The sequence below is a fragment of the Cibotium barometz genome, chromosome 13 (assembly GCF_041138505.1).
Source record: "Cibotium barometz isolate CiBa-2024 chromosome 13, ASM4113850v1, whole genome shotgun sequence".
Taxonomy (NCBI): Eukaryota; Viridiplantae; Streptophyta; class Polypodiopsida; order Cyatheales; family Cibotiaceae; genus Cibotium; species Cibotium barometz.
The window spans coordinates 60,856,413-60,874,441 of record NC_141058.1 but is presented as its reverse complement, the minus strand read 5'-3'; the positions used below and the strand labels follow the sequence as shown (position 1 = coordinate 60,874,441).

At 48.3% G+C, this 18,029-nt stretch overlaps 1 protein-coding gene across 1 annotated transcript in view; it reads right to left on the bottom strand.

Moving 5' to 3' along the window:
• Positions 1 to 18,029, bottom strand: part of LOC147632907 (vacuolar ATPase subunit F family protein) — a 47,342-nt gene that overhangs the window by 13,047 nt on the left and 16,266 nt on the right. Inside the window, exon 3 of the mRNA XM_086807826.1 lies at positions 3,142 to 3,224. Within this exon, the coding sequence (XP_086663952.1) occupies positions 3,142 to 3,224 (83 nt within the window). The remainder of the gene's footprint in view (positions 1 to 3,141; positions 3,225 to 18,029) is intronic.

Sequence of the window (18,029 nt, the reverse complement as noted above, 5' to 3'; positions counted from 1 at the left end):
AGGACTTATGTCTACGGCAAGGGTCATGTGGACTGACACCTTGTTGGCAGGGGACCATGTCTACGCCAAGTGTCAGTAGACTGGAATCTGGTATGCTAGGGACTTGATGACCGCACAACGATCTAGTGGACGTTCTACATCCGCGTGCAAGGTCAATCAATCTTCTATTTCTTGGCCTGGTGTTTGCATGTGTAAGCATAAAAGCCAATGGAGAGTAGCATGCGTTTGACGTGACACTAGGGACTAGGGAACGAGTAACTGCTCCTTGGAGTTGGATTCGACTTGGAGTATGGGCAGAGAGACATGATTCTGATATTTGGACTTATGGGACTATTTTGTCTCGCCCATTTATTTTGGGACATGATTATGATATCTCGACTTATGGGATTGTTTTGTCTCACCCATTTATTTGGGACATGGATTCTTTCACTCATATTGGATTTACGAGACCGTCTAGTCTCGCCCACATGATTATATCTCGATATATAGTTTAAAGCTTTAAAGTTGAGTACAACTTTTAAGAAGCTGGGGGGAATGTCACAATTTTGGGCATCTCCAGAATTCATGTGTGGATGGGCTTTGGCCCAAAAGATCAAGAATGTACAAGCTTTGGATTATCCAATATAGAGGACCAAGTGTTTATAGCACGGTCCAGGCACTCGAGACGGTTTCTTGGACATAGAACTAGGCTTTGGAGCTCAAGTGTCGAGTGGAAAGTATGTATGGTGAACTCTTGAGGATTTGGGAGCGATCAACCAATGATACATGGTGCTTACGTGTATTTCGCATGTGGTGGAGTACAAAGAGATCCTCTCCTAAATTTTAGGAGAAGTTGCTATTTTTGACAATCTCTGATGGGATTTCCGTTCGCATCATTACCTCCGGAATTTGGCAGAGATCGAGTATTGCCAAAGCGACATTGTGAAATTAGTCATCATCTGGGATATTTTTAGAGCTGAAGATTGTGGAATTTTTGGCCTTTGGATTTGGGACATGTGGAAGATAAGAGGATTAAAGTGAGACAAGTGTCCTCACACTTGTAAATTCAGATCTGCACATGGCATTGTAGCATTTTGTTGCTTATTTGAATATGAGAGAGTTGTCTCTTGGGCGAGTTTGAGCTTCAAGCAAGTTTTTGGAGGTTAAAAACTCTGATTTTTCATCAGCAAAATAGTCCTTAAGCTTGCTGAAATTTTTGTTTTATGCGGTATATAGGATGTTATACTAGTTTATGTGCTCATGGATGAGCCACATGGGCTGGTTTACAGGTTTTGGCACTCACGGATGCGACATACAGGCTGTTATACTGGTTTATGCACTCACGGATGAGCCACATGGGCTGGTCTATAGGTTTATGAGCTCATGAATAAGCCACATGAGCTGAATTACAGGTTTATGAGTTCATGGATGAGTCACATGGGCTGGTTTACAAGTTATGTGCTTGTGGATGAGCTATCGGCAAGTTGCGTTATCTAGCCATGAGGGTTTTCTAAAAGGATAGTAAGGACTGATTGTAGATGCTTGCGTTCTGGGAATGGCAACTGCCTCTGACCAGCCAGTGCTTCACAAGGAGTGATGATGGCGGATGGAACATAGCTAAGGTGGCTGTGATACCATGTAGGTGAACATGGTTTCAGCCATGAGAGTGTGAGTGGAAGAAGAGATGGAGAGATCAAGCCATGGTGACTTGGAAGAGAGAGAGAGAGAGACAGAGACAGAGACAAAAAAGAAGAAAGTTACATTAAGCATCTTGAAAGTTACATTAAGCATCTTCAAAAGACCATAAGGTCTATGAGACATAAGGGATAACAAAGAGATTGTGTTACAAAAAACTCGTAAACAGACAAAAAAGACAAAACAATGCTGCCTAGCTAAAGCCCCAAGGCCCAAAGCCTTGGGGCATGTGTACATCATGTAGCTTGTGTGTCCATGCCATCCACATCTACATCTATGATGTGAGACACATCCACTGTTTTGGGGGGGGGCATTTCGATGCTGCTCAAGTATGTCCCGGATCTAGAGCTGCTGTGTCCGCGGGTGTGGACGTCAGGCCCGTCGGATCTAGCATGCTCTCTCAATGGTGACCACTCGCTAATGGGTGTCTTGGGTAAGGCACTGGCGGCTCCGCCTAAGCTGGGGCTCCCCCTACTCACGGGTATGACGTCTGGTCACCTCGGGGGGGTCGCAGCACAAGAACGATTGTATTATGATAATACTTCCACCATGTACAATGCTTTATATAGGAACCAAGGCCCTATCTTATGTTCTCTTAATAAGAGGATGTTCACACCTAAAGTGTTCCCACACCACTGGACACTTAAAAGACTCCGAAATATCCAGCAGTTTGAACTACAGAGATCCAAACAGTTCATAGGATGCAGATGGCTCACCTCTTCGTCTTCTTCCACATCAATTTTGCAGCAGAGTAGGGTACCTTCTAATACCTTTACCACAAGGAAGATCATCCAGCCGTTGCCCCAAGTTGGGCCAGTGCTGAGTGGTCTTACTTGCAGACATGGATTTGCACCCTCAAGACAAATTGCCACCACTCTCCATCTTAACCAGCTCCAAAAACCTCCTGAGCCAAGGGAGACTCAAGTATAGCTCGCAACCTTTTCCACTAGGCATAGTATCCACCTTTAGAACTTACATAGGTGCTTTCCGCCACAGCCTCTCCCTGAGCCTCTTTTCTACTAGTGAAGGCAATGGTGTTTTCCATTTTCAGCCCCCCCTCTTCTCTTTCCCAATGTAGCCTCCCTCCAAGAGCATCCAGCCAAGGAGGAAGCTCCCCCCTCCTTTTTGCTTTGTACCTTTACAACCTTGGAGGTTGTTGTTAACCTCTTTAAGGGTTGTAGTCTCCAGTATACGTTTTTTTCAACTTTTAGAAGAATCTTTTTCTGGAAAACAAAAGTTAACACCATGGTAGAGCAAATTTAAGAGAAACTAGTTGTTTTCTTTCTACAACTAGCTTCTCTCCTTCACATGGTCCTTTTATCCTAGACTATATACTAAATAACTCTTACGACCCATCGAAACAATAAAATATGATACGAAAATTATTCACTTTTGCAGCTTCATCCACAGAATAATTCCACTTTTCAGTTTGAAAGCAACTAGTAAAACATCAAAGGTTATACTTACATATTGACTTATAAGAACTATTGCTATATCTTCCCTTGCTGTAAACTCCTTAAAGGTATCTTCAATAGTTTTCACAGTGGTCTCTGCACAGTGCAGCTTGCCACAATCAGCCTACAACCAAAAGCACCTTCCAAGTACTCATATAAAGAATATTAAGATCATCAGAAAAATAACTGCTTGGTCAAGACTGCCGAGAAAAAATCTCCTCTATGACTGACACCTTCAATTAAAAATCAAGCATATTGTAGTACTATGCACATAAAGAAGAAACAAGCTTATGACATGAAAGATGTTCTGCGATTAACCAATACAAATGATCTTATTTGAAGTTCTTGTCTTGCAAAGCTCATAAGTAGAAACTGATTTTTGTGTGGCAAAGGAAAACATAACCATAGAAAACCAAAAAAATGCTATGCCATTGGTCAGCTTGAAGGTAGCTGAAAAGAGTGGAGGATTGTGGGTGCTAGACAATAGGCACAATGTGCAGGTAACATGTCTGGTTCAAGCGATGAAAGGAACTCAAAGATACACAACAACACGGGCGTACAATCCCCCTCAAAAAACAACTTAAAAAAACTTTTAAAAAACTACCCTCTCAATTGTATGACAGTGCAAAGGTACGAAGGAAAAGCTAAATAAACTGAATCGCCTCACCGATCCTCTCAGTTTTAATGAAATGTAAGCCCATAAAGTTAACACCTTGCATTTAAATACATTGCATGAAAAGTAAACCCATAAAGTTAACACCTTGCTCACATGCCACGAACCATGTCAGAAGACAGGGCACACACACGGTTCATGCGTGGCGTCCCTTGCCCATGAATTGTACATGCATAGCAAGCAATCACACGAAACAGTTTCAAGCATGCAAGCATGTGTCACCTGTGCACAAGCAACTTCGCCATGGAAAATCTCCCTTTCATGGAACTTGTAAAACACAAGCATTTCTGAGCGCAAGTTTGGCTCATTAGAAAGCACAAGTCAGGGATTTGGGGCACTTGGGTCCCTCAATACAGGTAGCATGAAGGATGCCTAGCCTCCCGTAAAGTGACGCGAGACTGGGGAGGACCACTTGGGTGGCCAAATTGTGGCATCACCACCCAGCCTCATCCAGAGGAGAGCACAAATGTTGCAACCAAGATACAACCCCTGGCACCACACACACCCAAGGAATCACCGGAGAGAGGGCACAGTCTGAAACGGGAGGCGGACGCGTGTATTGGAATCGTATAAATGTGAACAAGATTCTGAGCACTTAACACTTGAGCATTACAACCACAAAGCTGAAAATGACAGTACACCACATAAAGGGGCCGATGATAGGCTGACCCCCCCCCCCCCCCCCCCCCCCCCCCCCTTTAGGTTATATTACCAAAAGAGTCTGCAAAGTACAAGATTACGGGTGCTTGGGGATTCACCACCAGCCTGCACTTGATTCTTCCAAATACATTAAGAATGAATACATTTCAAACAAGAGAATCTGTAGATACATCCGCCCTGCACAAGCCTCTTCACAGGTACATCCGCCTTGCACAAGAGTATCACAATCCTCACAGGTACTCCGCCCTGCACAAGACGTAAATGGATCTTTAGGCCCTGTTTCCACACGAGAAACTGATCCAGAAACCTGTGTTCTCCGCGAGCAAGTGTCCCCAATGCTTGCCCTAAGCACCTGCTATACCAGGAATCCTTGAGACACATCCATGCTCACATATTCCAATTGCTGTCCGGCCTGTTTTGTGCAATAACCAGTCCAAAACAGCAACTTTCTGTCGCGAGAAATCCACCTGTAAAGGGTCCTACAGCCCTGTGGAGGTCCCTAGAGCTGTCCTGTACTGTCCAAGTTGACTTTGGACACCTGTAACCAGCCCAAAACTCGCAATAACCAGAAATTGCAGGTCTAAAATTTACCAACCAACCCTTTAGAAGAGTGTGAGGATCATTGTCCAAGCTTGTGTGAGTCCGGGAAGCAAGCAACCAGCCCTGTAGCAACTCCCAAAGCTCCAACCAGCTCTCCAATATGTTGAATAATGAGTAAAACAGCCCAAAAAGGGCCTCTTGAGGGAGGCGCCTTTTTCAGGTGCCACCTCAGGGGCCTGGTGGGTACACATGCTGGCTGACATGTGTCCCCATAAGGTGTCCACGTAGGTGTCCAGCCCATAGTGCTCCATTTGTCCTGTTTCTATAAGTTTAGGTCCAACCAAATGGGAAATGGCCATAAGCTGTCCGGACTTCATTAATTTTGGTCCAACCAAATGCGAATGCATTATAAGTTGTCCGGCCACTTATTAATGAGTGTGGACCTGCAAACCAATAAACCTTAGTAGTAAATGAAGTAAGCTGTAAATTGAGTGTGTACGCACTTACCACCTGCAAAACCCATAAGCCCACAGTTTTAGGCCCAAACAGGAGTGCACACACGTGTCCACAAGGTGCCCGGGCGTCCCCGGTCCCTCGGACTTCACAAGCCAAAATAACAAGCATTGTCCAGGCAGTAAGACAATGTCACACAAAGTAAAATAAAGTTATGACATGCATCATTTATGCATTGTGCACATGTAAACTTGGAGAACCACCTATCATCATTCTTGTACTTGAAAATATTCTGCCTGCCATCATAACACACCATGTGTGCATCGCCGGAATCCACACGGGCACCGCCCGAAAGTCCACAAATGTCCTGCCATGTCCTTGGACTCATATGCATCCACTCATATGATCCATACACATGCCCAGGTATAATACATACATGCATCCGCATGTTTCTAGGCCTGACACGCATCCGCATGTCCCTAGAATATAGGGGTTTGTGACATTCCCCCCGGCTTCTAATCAGTTGACCGCAACTGAAAAGCCTCCAAATAGGCCTTCAAAAGATCTGGGTAATCCTCGAAGTAGGCCTCATCCATCCACTTCGCATCCAAAGCTGAATAATTCTTGAATTTCACAAGGTACCTACGAACAAGTTTGCCTCCCGTAAGCTTTCGTTCCTTGTGAAAAACTATCTGTTCAGGTTGAAGAATCTCTTCCAGCTCATCCACCTCGGGTGGGTCTTCCAAAACCGGCTCAAACGGTGTCGGTCCCACAAAAGGCCTCAATAGGCTCACATGAAAAGCATTATGCATGTTCCAATGATCTGGGAGTACAAGCCGAAATGCAACATTATTGATCTTCTCCAAGATCTGAAAAGGTCCATAGTACCTGTTGGAAAGCTTAGGGTACTTTCCCTCTTTCCCTGGCCTCTTCTGAAGGCGTGCCTTTTCAAATTTCAGCAAGACCCAATCACCTTGTTTGAATTGTACATCCCTTCTATGCTTATCAGCTGCCTTTTTATTCTTGGTTTGAGACCTCTCTATGGCTGTCCGTACCTGTGCAAATGCAGTATCCAAGTCTCTGACATACTCATCTGCTGCAAAAATCTCATCCTTTGTACGAAGGATGGGTGGTAGTACCACCTTGCCATAGATAATCTCAAAGGGCGCCTTGCCCGTAGAAGTATGTACCGTATTGTTGTAGGCAAACTCCACAAGCGGTAAATACTTCTCCCAATCCGATTTGCGGTCGGATACATAAGATTTCAGCAAGTCGAGGACGGCTGAATTTGCTATTTCACTTTGCCCATCTGTCTATGGATGGTAAGCTGATGAGAAGTTCAGCTTTGTACCCATATTGTCAAATAATGCGCGCCAAAATAAGCTTGTGGTTCTAGGATCTCTATCCCCCACAATAGATTTAGGCATGCCATGGTGTTTGAATATCTGTGCCAAAAACATCCTAGCCATATGATCTGGCTTTATTGTCTTGCGCATGGGAATGAAATGTGCCTGCTTGCTGAACCTGTCAATGATGGTCCAAATAGCATCATTTTCCTGTGGCGTCCTTGGCAAATCCATAATGAAATCCATAGCAATGCTTTCCCATGGTTCATTTGGTAAAGGCAAAGGCTGAAGCAATCCAGGTGCTTTATGTCGGTCAAACTTAACCTTTTGACATACCATACATTCACGTACATATGCTTCAATATCCTTGCGAATATCTGGCCAAAAGAAATACCTCTCCAAAGCTTGTGCTGTGGCCAAAATGCCTCTATGACCTGCATATGGAGGAGCATGGCACTCATCCATAACCTTATGGCGAAGGTTCTTTACCACACACATACGATTTTGTATCATGAGATATCCATCTCTTATGACATAAGATGGGACAGCAATACCCTCTTGCAAATCAGCCCATACATGTGCAAAACCCTCATCCAGATGATAAGTATTACGCATATCCGATAAGTCCTCATGGTATGCAACTGTAATAGCATGAACCTGTGGTCGTCTAGATAAGGCATCTGCCACCACATTCTTTTTCCCTGGAGTGTGTAAAATGTGAAAATGAAACATTGAGAGGAAATTTGCCCATCTCATATGCTTCTCTGAGAGCTTACTTTGAGTCAAAAAGTATCTCAAACTTTGATGATCAGTTTTGACCATAAAATCAGCCCCTAAAAGATAGTGTTTCCAAATAGTAAGGGCATGAATTACAGCCAACAACTCCTTCTCATAAACCTGTAAGTGAAGCTCTACATGTTGCAAGCGTCTGCTCTCATAGGCAATGGCATGTCCTTCTTGGTTCAAAACAGCCCCTATGCAGTCCCCACATGCATCACATTCCACCACAAAAGGTTTGTGCAAATCCGGAATAATGAGTACTGGTCCCGAGATGATTGCACTCTTCAACTTTTGAAAGGCATCTCTCTCTTCTTGTGTCCATTTAAAGATTGCTTTCTTCTTCGTTAACTCATGTAACGGAGCGGCAATGAAAGCAAAATGCTTGACGAACCTCCTGTAGTAAGCACATAAACCAAGGAAGCTCCTCACTTCATGGACTGATTTCAGCTCTGGCCATTCTTGCATGGCTTGTATCTTTGCGGGATCCATGCGCACACCATCCTTTGATACAATGTGACCAAGATAGTGAATCTCTGGGAGGAAGAATTCACTCTTTTTTGCATTTATGTAGAGCTGATTTTCCTTAAGCTCTTTAAACACAATAACCAGGTGCTCACGATGTTGGGCTTCATTCTTTGAGAATACAATAATGTCATCAAAGAATATACCCGTGAACTTTCTATGCTTTCTGAACACCCTGTCCATCATCCTGATTCCTGCTGAAGGTAGCGGGTGCATTTGTAAGGCCAAAAGGCACCACCAAAAACTCATAAAGACCAAAGGCTGTCCTAAATGCAGTCTTGTGTACATCTTGAGGTGCCACTCTCACTTGATGATACCCACTCTTGAGGTCTATTCGGCTTAAACATGCCGAACCTTCAAGCTTGTCCAAGATGTCATCAATGCGCGGAATCGGAAACCGATTCTTGATGGTTATCTTATTGAGGGCACGGTAATCAACACACATCCTGTAAGTACCATCCTTCTTTTGAACAAGAAGTACCGGCGGCGAGCAATATGGCGTGCCATAATCTCTTCTTGTTGACTAGCACTCACCCTGTATGGTGGCCTATTAGGTGGAGAGCTACCGGGAGTTAGATCTATGCAATGATCTTCCGGCCTCTCGGGTGGCAACCTTGCTGGCAAAGCATTCGCAAAACAATCTTTGAACACATTCAAAAAGTTAAGCTTGTCTTGATCTAATGTACTAACATCAACACTAGAATGTTCAATGGTATCATGTACAAAAACCAAGTAAGAACAAGCTGATTTCTTTATTGCCTTATTAATTTGTACATGGCTTACAAGAGGTATGGTACTTCCAGTAGTACCAGCATCTATAGAGTGCTCACGGCCTCTATGTACAAAGCTGATTTTCTTCTCTTTGTAAGCCTTAATAGGCTCTAAACGGTGATGCCAGGGCATCCCCAACAAAACATCACAACCTGTAAGAGGAGCCACTAAAAAGCTCTCATGGTCGAGGTAGTCCTGTATATGTACACGGAGCTTACCAATGACCGGAGTTACATCAACCTGTTTGCCCTCAAAGGTGGCATCTGCATTCATTTGCATTCCCATGTCTTCCACATTGAGACCTATGGCAGCAGCCATCTGTACGGATATAAAGTTATATGTGGAAGCATCATCAAAAAGAAATAAAGCGGGCTGATCCTTCAATTTGCCCCAAGCCTTGCATATGACTCTACTCTTGGGCTCATGCCCTGTATTACCCTGCACATCGGGTACAACATTCACAAGAGGCTTTTCCACATTAGGCTCAGCATTCTTAGGATTCTGTGGGCATTTAGGATATATATGATCTTTACTGCCACACTTAAAGCATTTTCCAGCCTTCCTGTACTCTTCCAATTGCTGTTTTGAGAGCCCAAAATTGTGGCGTTTACCCCCCGGCTTCTTTTCGGAGTCATCCTTTGCATCTCGGCCATCTTTGGGAGCATTCTTAGGTGGCTGTCCACCCTTTTTCTGGTCATAACCAGCCCTAAATTTGCTCTTGTTTTGACCTGCAAATGGCTTATTTGTGGGTGCTTTCATGTGCAAGTTCTCCGCAATCATGGCTGAGTGTATAAGCTCTTGTATGGTCTTATTTGGGTACACTCCCAAATGGCTTACTTGTGGGTGCTTTCATGTGCAAGTTCTCCGCAATCATGGCTGAGTGTATAAGCTCTTGTATGGTCTTATTTGGGTACACTCCCAAGCTTTGTTGGATGATGTGATGGAGCCCCGATTCAAACTTTCTCTTCTTCTCGTCCTCTCCAATCTTCATGAAGGGAGTAACCTTGAGAAGGACTTTCCAAAACTTTGGTATGTATGAAGCAATGGACTCTCCCTCATCTTGGGACAGCCAATCCCACTCCTTGCGTACATCCTTTGCAAAGTTTGGTGGTAAGAATTGATCATAAAACTAAATTTTGAAAGAAGACCAAGTTGGGGCAGCACTTCCATCAAGTATTTTTGCAAGCCACCAATCACTTGCCATATCCTTGAGATGCATTCCCACATGCCTGAGCATAGACTTTTCCGAAAAGTCTTCATTGCAAAAAGCTATCTCAAACTGTCTAATGAAAGCAAGTGCTTTGGTAGAGTCCATCCGTCCCTGAAAGTTTTCAAACTTTACATCCTTGTCACCGGACTTGAACTCTCGAGGCTTCTTCCTTCTATGTGCATCCCTATGTACATCCTGTTCATCTCCATGGTGATGATGCCGCAATGAAGATTCACGATCCCTCTTCGTTCTCTCTTGAGCCACACTCTCCGAATGAGTGGAAAGCTCAACACGAGAACGGATATGTCTTCTTGGAGCAAAGCGGGAATGAGTAGAGGATCCCTCATCCTTACTCTTCTCTCGACCTGCATCAAGCCTAGCACCAGGGACTCTTGTCCTTTCAGCATTTGGCACTTGTTGTGCTCTTCTTGCTTGTTGTGCATCATGTGCACCATCACGGGCAGCCATGAGGGGTGGCTTCTTGAAAGCCAATCTACCATCTGCTTCGGTGTATACATCACCCTTAACCATTAGGTATGCAAGTGCAAGCTCTCGGGATTTCTCAACATCCATTTCCTTTGCAATTGCTTCAAAAGTGACTTCATGGACCGAAGCCTTTGCCTTCGTAGCCAACACCCTTTGTACATTTGGGTCATTTTTCAATGACCTGAGCTCTTCGGTTTCAGCCCTATAGCGTCGCACTTGACGCCTCAAAGATTCCAAATCAGAATGCACAGTGTCATGAGTACCTGCATCTCCATAGACATCATTGCCTGCAGCATCTCTTGCATCCCTTGTACCATGAAATTCACGGTCCTGTGTATTCTCCACACTGTCAGAAATGTGGCTGTCCATGACACTCAAATCAGGTCACCAGTTATGATTCCAAGCCTCAGACCATTTTCTAATGAGGGGAAAAACTGAGCTCTGATACCAATGAAACGGGAGGCGGACGCGTGTATTGGAGTCGTATAAATGTGAACAAGATTCTGAGCACTTAACACTTGAGCATTACAACCACAAAGCTGAAAATGACACTACACCACATAAAGGGGCCGATGATAGGCTGACCCCCCCCCTTTAGGTTATATTACCAAAAGAGTCTGCAAAGTACAAGATTACGGGTGCCTCGGGATTCACCACCAGCCTGCACCTGATTCTTCCAAATACATTATGAATGAATACATTTCAAACAAGAGAATCTGTAGGTACATCCGCCCTACACACAGGTACATCCGCCCTGCACAAGAGTATCACAATCCTCACAGGTACTCCGCCCTGCACAAGATGTAAATGGATCTTTAGGCCCTATTTCCACACGAGAAACTGATCCAGAAACCTGTGTTCTCCGCGAGCAAGTGTCCCCAATGCTTGCCCTAAGCACCTGCTATACCAAGAATCCTTGAGACACATCCATGCTCACATATTCCATTGCTGTCCGGCCTGTTTTGTGCAATAACCAGTCCAAAACAGCAACTTTCTATCGCGAGAAATCCACCTGTAAAGGGTCCTACAGCCCTGTGGAGGTCCCTAGAGCTGTCCTGTACTGTCCAAGTTGACTTTGGACACCTGTAACCAGCCCAAAACTCGCAATAACCAAAAATTGCAGGTCTAAAATTTACCAACCAACCCTTTAGAAGAGTGTGGGGATCGTTGTCCAAGCTTGTGTGAGTCCGGGAAGCAAGCAACCAGCCCTGTAGCAACTCCCAAAGCTCCAACCAGCTCTCCAATATGTTGAATAATGAGTAAAACAGCCCAAAAAGGGCCTCTTGAGGGAGGCGCCTTTTTCAGGTGCCACCTCAGGGGCCTGGTGGGTACACATGCTGGCTGACATGTGTCCCCATAAGGTGTCCAGGTAGGTGTCCAGCCCATAGTGCTCCATTTGTCCTGTTTCTATAAGTTTAGGTCCAACCAAATGGGAAATGGCCATAAGCTGTCCGGACTTCATTAATTTTGGTCCAACCAAATGCGAACGCATTATAAGTTGTCCGGCCACTTATTAATGAGTGTGGACTTGCAAACCAATAAACCTTAGTAGTAAATGAAGTAAGCTGTAAATTGAGTGTGGACGCACTTACCACCTGCAAAACCCATAAGCCCACAGTTTTAGGCCCAAACAGGAGTGCACACACGTGTCCACAGGGTGCCCGGGCGTCCCTAGTCCCTCGGACTTCACAAGCCAAAATAACAAGCATTGTCCAGGCAGCAAGAGAATGTCACACAAAGTAAAATAAAGTTATGGCATGCATCATTTATGCATTGTGCACATGTAAACTTGGAGAACCACCTATCATCATTCTTGTACTTGAAAATATTCCACCAGCCATCATAACACACCATGTGTGCATGGCCGGAATCCACACGGGCACCACCCGAAAGTCCACAAATGTCCTGCCATGTCCTTGGACTCATATGCATCCACTCATATGATCCATACACATGCCGAGGTATAATACATACATGCATCCGCATGTTTCTAGGCCTGACATGCATCCGCATGTCCCTAGAATATAGGGGTTTGTGACACAGTCTCTCCAGGGAGCCCAATGTCCCTGCCCCCAGAGATCTAGACCCTCCACCTACCAACTGCTCATACAAAACATCCTCAGAGGCCATAGAGATGTAGAGGTGGGCATTGCTACCTTGTACACCATTCAAGAGGAGGAGGAGCTTTGACTCTCTTTTTGTATCCATGGGCTCACATAGTATGTGGGCCTGTTTTATTTGGTAGATGTTTTTTCTTCATGTTTCTGACATCTAGTTATTCATGGATCATATGTACTCATTTTCAGCCTCATAGACGCTTTGGGTATTTCATAGACATTTAATACAATCTTTTTTTCCTCTCTCTCTCTCTCTCTCTCTCTCTCTCTCTCTCTCAGCTTCTTTAGGCCTATCAGCGAGCCACATCCCCCTCCCCATGTATCATCTACCTCCCGACAAGGGCTCACACTACGGAAAGCATCGGAGATCAGAGCTACCAGGAGACCTAGACTACCCGGACGCAGACCACCACTACTCCATCAAGCCCAATCTGCCCAGATCTAGGCACGATACCACAGATCTATGGAGGAGAGAGTCCAGAGGCTGATGAGCCACAAGTGATTGCTCGCTGAAGCTCATGCTCCCCCCCTGCTCGCGCTGCTGCCTGCGCGCCCTTCCCACCAACGCGTCTGCTCCCCCTCCCGCCTGCCCTCACGCAAGCTTCCCCCCCCTCCTCCACCTGGCTTTCTTGCGCGCCCCAGCGCACCCGCCCCTTGCTCCTCTCCTTCGCGCCCCCCCTCCCTTCATCAGCGCCCCGCCCCCCCCCCCCCCCCTCGCCAGCCGTCGCCCTCTCTCCCCCCCCACCCCCCGCCCTCTTTCACGCTGCTTCCGCGCCCCCCCCCCCCCCCGGGCGGGGTTTTTTGTCTTCGCCGCCTTATCCCCCCCTCCCCTTTTTTTCTGTTTTTTCGTCCCCTGGGGTTTTTTCGCCTTCCGCCTTCCCCCTCCGCCCTTTGTGTGCAGCTCGGTTCTTGCAGGACTCTCCGCATTCGCTCCGCCTTCGACATAGCTTCAGACTCTGATGGAGGCTCCTCCCGCCCCACCTCAGAGGGACTCTCCCGCAGCCCCCTCGCCCGCCCCTGAGGATACCCCCATCATGCTTTCTCTTTCGCCAGAAGAGGAAGCGAGCCTCGCCGCAGAGGTGGAACGCCTCCAGGCACATTCCACCATCTGCCGTATAGTCGGCACTCGCCCCAGCAGAGGGGAGATCCAGGATCTTCTCCAGGCCCGCCTTCTTGCAGATGTGGGCAAGATCCTCGACGTTCAGCTACTGGGCCATGGACACTACCAGATCGAGTTCGAGACAGCCCAGAGCGTGGCCAAGGTCCTAGCCATGAGTCCCCTTGACATCAGGGGCGCCCAGGCATTCTTCAGACCTTGGCAGCATGGCTTTGACCCAGCAGCGGCCGAGTAGGGAGAGCGCCTTTTCCATGTTACAGTTTGCTTCCCTGGGCTCCGCCGTGAGTACCTTCCACTCCTTTCTAGGCTAGGAGCATTGGTGGGTTCGGTGCTTGAGGTTGGCCCCACAGCAGCTTCAGTGGTGGCCAGAGCAGCTGGACTACCTTCGGTCAGAGTTTTGGTTCCTGACATCTCCTCCCTTCCAAAGGTCATTCAGCTACCTAGGATAGGGGGGGGATGGATTGATGAGAGAGTGGAGTTTTCAGGGCTCCCGAACCAGTGCTTTATCTGCAGGCAAGTCGGCCACCTGGCCAAGGCCTGCCCTCGCAGGAGACCCCGACCTTCACCGCAGCAGCAGCAGGCCCCCGATGGCCCGCCCACTGATGCGGCTCAGCAGGCAACCTCCGGGACACCTGCTCAGCCCACAGAGACCTCGGAGTGGCAGCCTGGACAGGGGCGCCATCGAGGGAGACAACCCCAGCAGCACGCCCAGAGACCGATGCAGCAGCAGCCACAGTCTCAGCATCACTGGGTTCCCGTGAGGAACAGCTTTGCTCCCCTACAGGAAGAGACCCCAGCGCCGACTGAGGAGCAGGAGATGCCAGCACCCCCTCCTTCGCCCCCACCCCCACCCCTCTCGCCTCGCTTCCACCTTCGCCTCCTCCCGTCCCCGCTCCGGTTTTGGCAGGGGCTACTTCTCCAACCCCCTTCTCCCCCACCTCCTCCCCCCCCCCCCCCCCCCCCCCCGCTCGCCTCAGCTCCCCGGGAGGCCCTGGCAGTTCCTTGGCGCTCACCTGCAGTCCAGCAGACACTGAGCACCAACCTTGCTCGTGCACCGCAGAGGAGACTTACCATGCCGATTCGGGCTTCACGGATATCCTCTATCCGTAGTCGGCTGAGTCGCCTCGACACTAGACAGCGCTCAGAGGCTTTTGATTATTCCTTCACACGGCTTTTTGGAGCGGAGGGCCCCCATGAGCCAGCACCCATCAGAGTTCATGTAGTGATACCTCCGGCCCGAGGGGAGGAGGCACTTGATTCAGCGGCGGCCCTCTCATTCCCTCTCTGTGGCCCTAGCGACCGGGAGTGGACAATGGATCTCGCTCTTAGCACTTTGAAGACTCACGCAGTTGAGTTTTCTCACCATGTGAGCGATCTGGAGGTGACAGATGTGATAGGCCGACTATGGGAGTTGGCTCATTTTTTCCTTGATCCCGGGAGTGTGGATGCCTCCGGGATTCGACATTTGGTGGTTCGCATAGTGGCAGACTTAGCACGCGACCCTGGATATGTATGCATACACGAGGTTGCTCTGTCTGAGCGGGAGGCAGTCGCCATGGGACACAGCCACTGGCGCCTGATCCGAGATTCTTGCAGCACACCGACGGGTGGGCAGATTCGTAGCCGCTTGGATGGGGACTATTCTCCATCCAAGCCGCTTGCGAAGGCCCGCCGTACGGCTGAGACAGCATCCACCTCAGCAGGTCATCCATGAGGATCATCTCATGGAATGTACAGGGCCTTGGCGGCGCACACTATATACGTTACCGTGGTTGCTTGAGGCAGGAGCTTCAGAGATGCCTGGTTGGGGGCAGTATTGATATTTTGATGATGCAAGAGCACCATTTGGGTGAGAGCAGGATCCGGAGATACGGTTCGGTGATGCCTGGTAGATGGGACACCTTTTGGTTTGCAGGGTTTGGCAACTTGGCTGGGCAGGGAGGAGTATGTATGGTCATTGCGGATGTATGGCGGCAGGCCATTGTGGATCGCGGGATCATTGTGCCTGGTAGAGCACAGTATGTCATTCTGAGGATGCATGATGAGAGCTTTGGCGTGCTCAATGTCTATGTAGTATGCGCCCAACCATGCTAGTGCCAGAGCAGAGTTCTGGACCCAGGTTACACATGCATTGCCAGAGGCCGCACATTGGTGTGTCGGGGGAGACTTCAACATGCTTGAGGACCCGGCCGATAGGGTGGGAGGCAGTCATGTCACAGTGCACGGCACGGAGCTTGCAGCTTGGGAGCGATTTTGCATGACACTGAGGATCACTTATGCATGGCAGCATGAGGCTTTCTCCCGCTCTCAGGACAGTCTTAGTTTCTCTCGGTCGGATCGCCGGCAAGGAGGGACTAATCTATCACGGATTGATCGCTTCTATGTGGGCGACAGGCTAGGGGAGCGAGGGGGCTCCGTTGGCATTCTCGTTGGCACCTCTTTTTCAGACCATGCGCCAGTTATTTTGACACTTGAGGAGAGGACACGGGAGACCAGCTTGCAGTTGAGGATCCCAGAGAGGATACTTACAGATCCTAGTCTCGCTGAGGACATTGAGAGGATATGGCATGATAGCCAGAGCTCTGACCAGGAAGCAGCAGGCCAGTGTGCCCAGGGACTCATCGAGCTCAGCTCTTTTTTGCACACTACAGCCTTGACACGGCTGGGAGAGACATGCGAGCAAGAGCGACGGTTGAGACGTAGCCTTGCTTCGCTTCAGCGCCTTCAGGAGCAGCAGCCTACATGTGAGTGGGTGGCGTCCCAGCTGAGCCAGGCACGCCAGCAGGTTAGAGAGGCAAAGGAGCAGAGACATGAGTTTTACTATCGTCGCCTGGCCTCTCAATGGACACAGCTTGGTGATAGAGTGACTGGGGAGTTTTTTGAGATTACTGGACCTCGCCATGCTCGAGCAGGAGTCCGCCAGCTCAAGAGGCAGGACGGATCGGTAGCCACTGAACCTGGGGAGATCAGAGCCATTGCCATTGAGTTCTATAGAGACCTGCTTTCAGCGGAGCCAGCCACTTAGGCTCGGGATGCTTGCAGACAGACTGTGTAGGCCCATGTGCAGAGGAGGGTCACAAATCGTATGCGTACAATTCTGGGTGAGCCTCTTTCAGAGGTTGAGCTTGCTGAGGCCTTGAGAGTCCTTAGGGGCTTTCAGTATGTTTTGGACACTGGGGTGATGCCACATAGCTTTTCAGAGGGCTTGATCTTTCTTATCCCCAAGGGGGAGGGAGTATCAGATGATATTCGGCATTGGAGACCTATTACGATCCTCTACAAGGTCTTAGCAAAGGCCTTGAGATTGAGGATCCAGCCCTTCCTACGGGAGTTGATTCATGCTACCCAGACAGGATTCGTCAAGGAGCGTAGTATCCTTGACAACATTTTCACCTTCTGGGAGGCAACGGCCCGAGCTAGATTTCTCGGTGAGGACCTGGTCGTGATGCTTCTCGATTTTGAGAAGGCATACGATCGAGTCGATTGGAGTTTCTTAGAGGGCACGATGCTTCGCCTGGGCTTTGAGCCAGTTTGGATTCGAGGAGTGGCGGCTCTATATTCCACAGCTCGTAGCTAGGTGCTTATGGCGGGAGGATGGGGGCTGAGTTTTGAGTTGACCAGATCAGTCCGTCAGGGGTGTCCTCTCGCCCCGTTTCTTTTTCTCTTCTTTGCTGAGGCTATGAGCATGTATCTGACGGCAGAGGAGGTTGGTTTGAGAGGACTCCAGCTCCCAGTCCGGGGGGAGGACCTGCTCGATGCTGAGTTTGCTGATGACACGGGTTTATTTTTGCATGGCCAGGAGGCCAATCTTCAGAGGGCAGAGCAGTCGCTTCAGGTTTTTAGTGCAGCTTCGGGAGCATTGATCAATTGGCGCAAGACAGTGGCCTTTTGGATCAGTAGCGCTCCCACTCCGGCATGGAGCCCAGACCCGGGTTTTCGATGGGTTCCTCCTGGCACAGCAGTGCGGTATTTGGGATGCCAGATTGGACTAGATTTGTCACCTGAGCAGCAGATTGCCCCGCTTCTTCTGAGCATTCGGAGGAAGCTTTTGTATTGGAGTACAGCTCGGCTTAGCGACCATGTGGTACATCACGTCTTGCTGGATCTTCTCGAGCTCTTGCATCAGCCAGGTACAGAGGCTGATCAGGAACTTTCTTTGGTCTGGGCGGGACGGTCAGTCAGCCCGGGCTAAGGTCGCTTGGGCAGTTATTACACTTCCGCTGGCC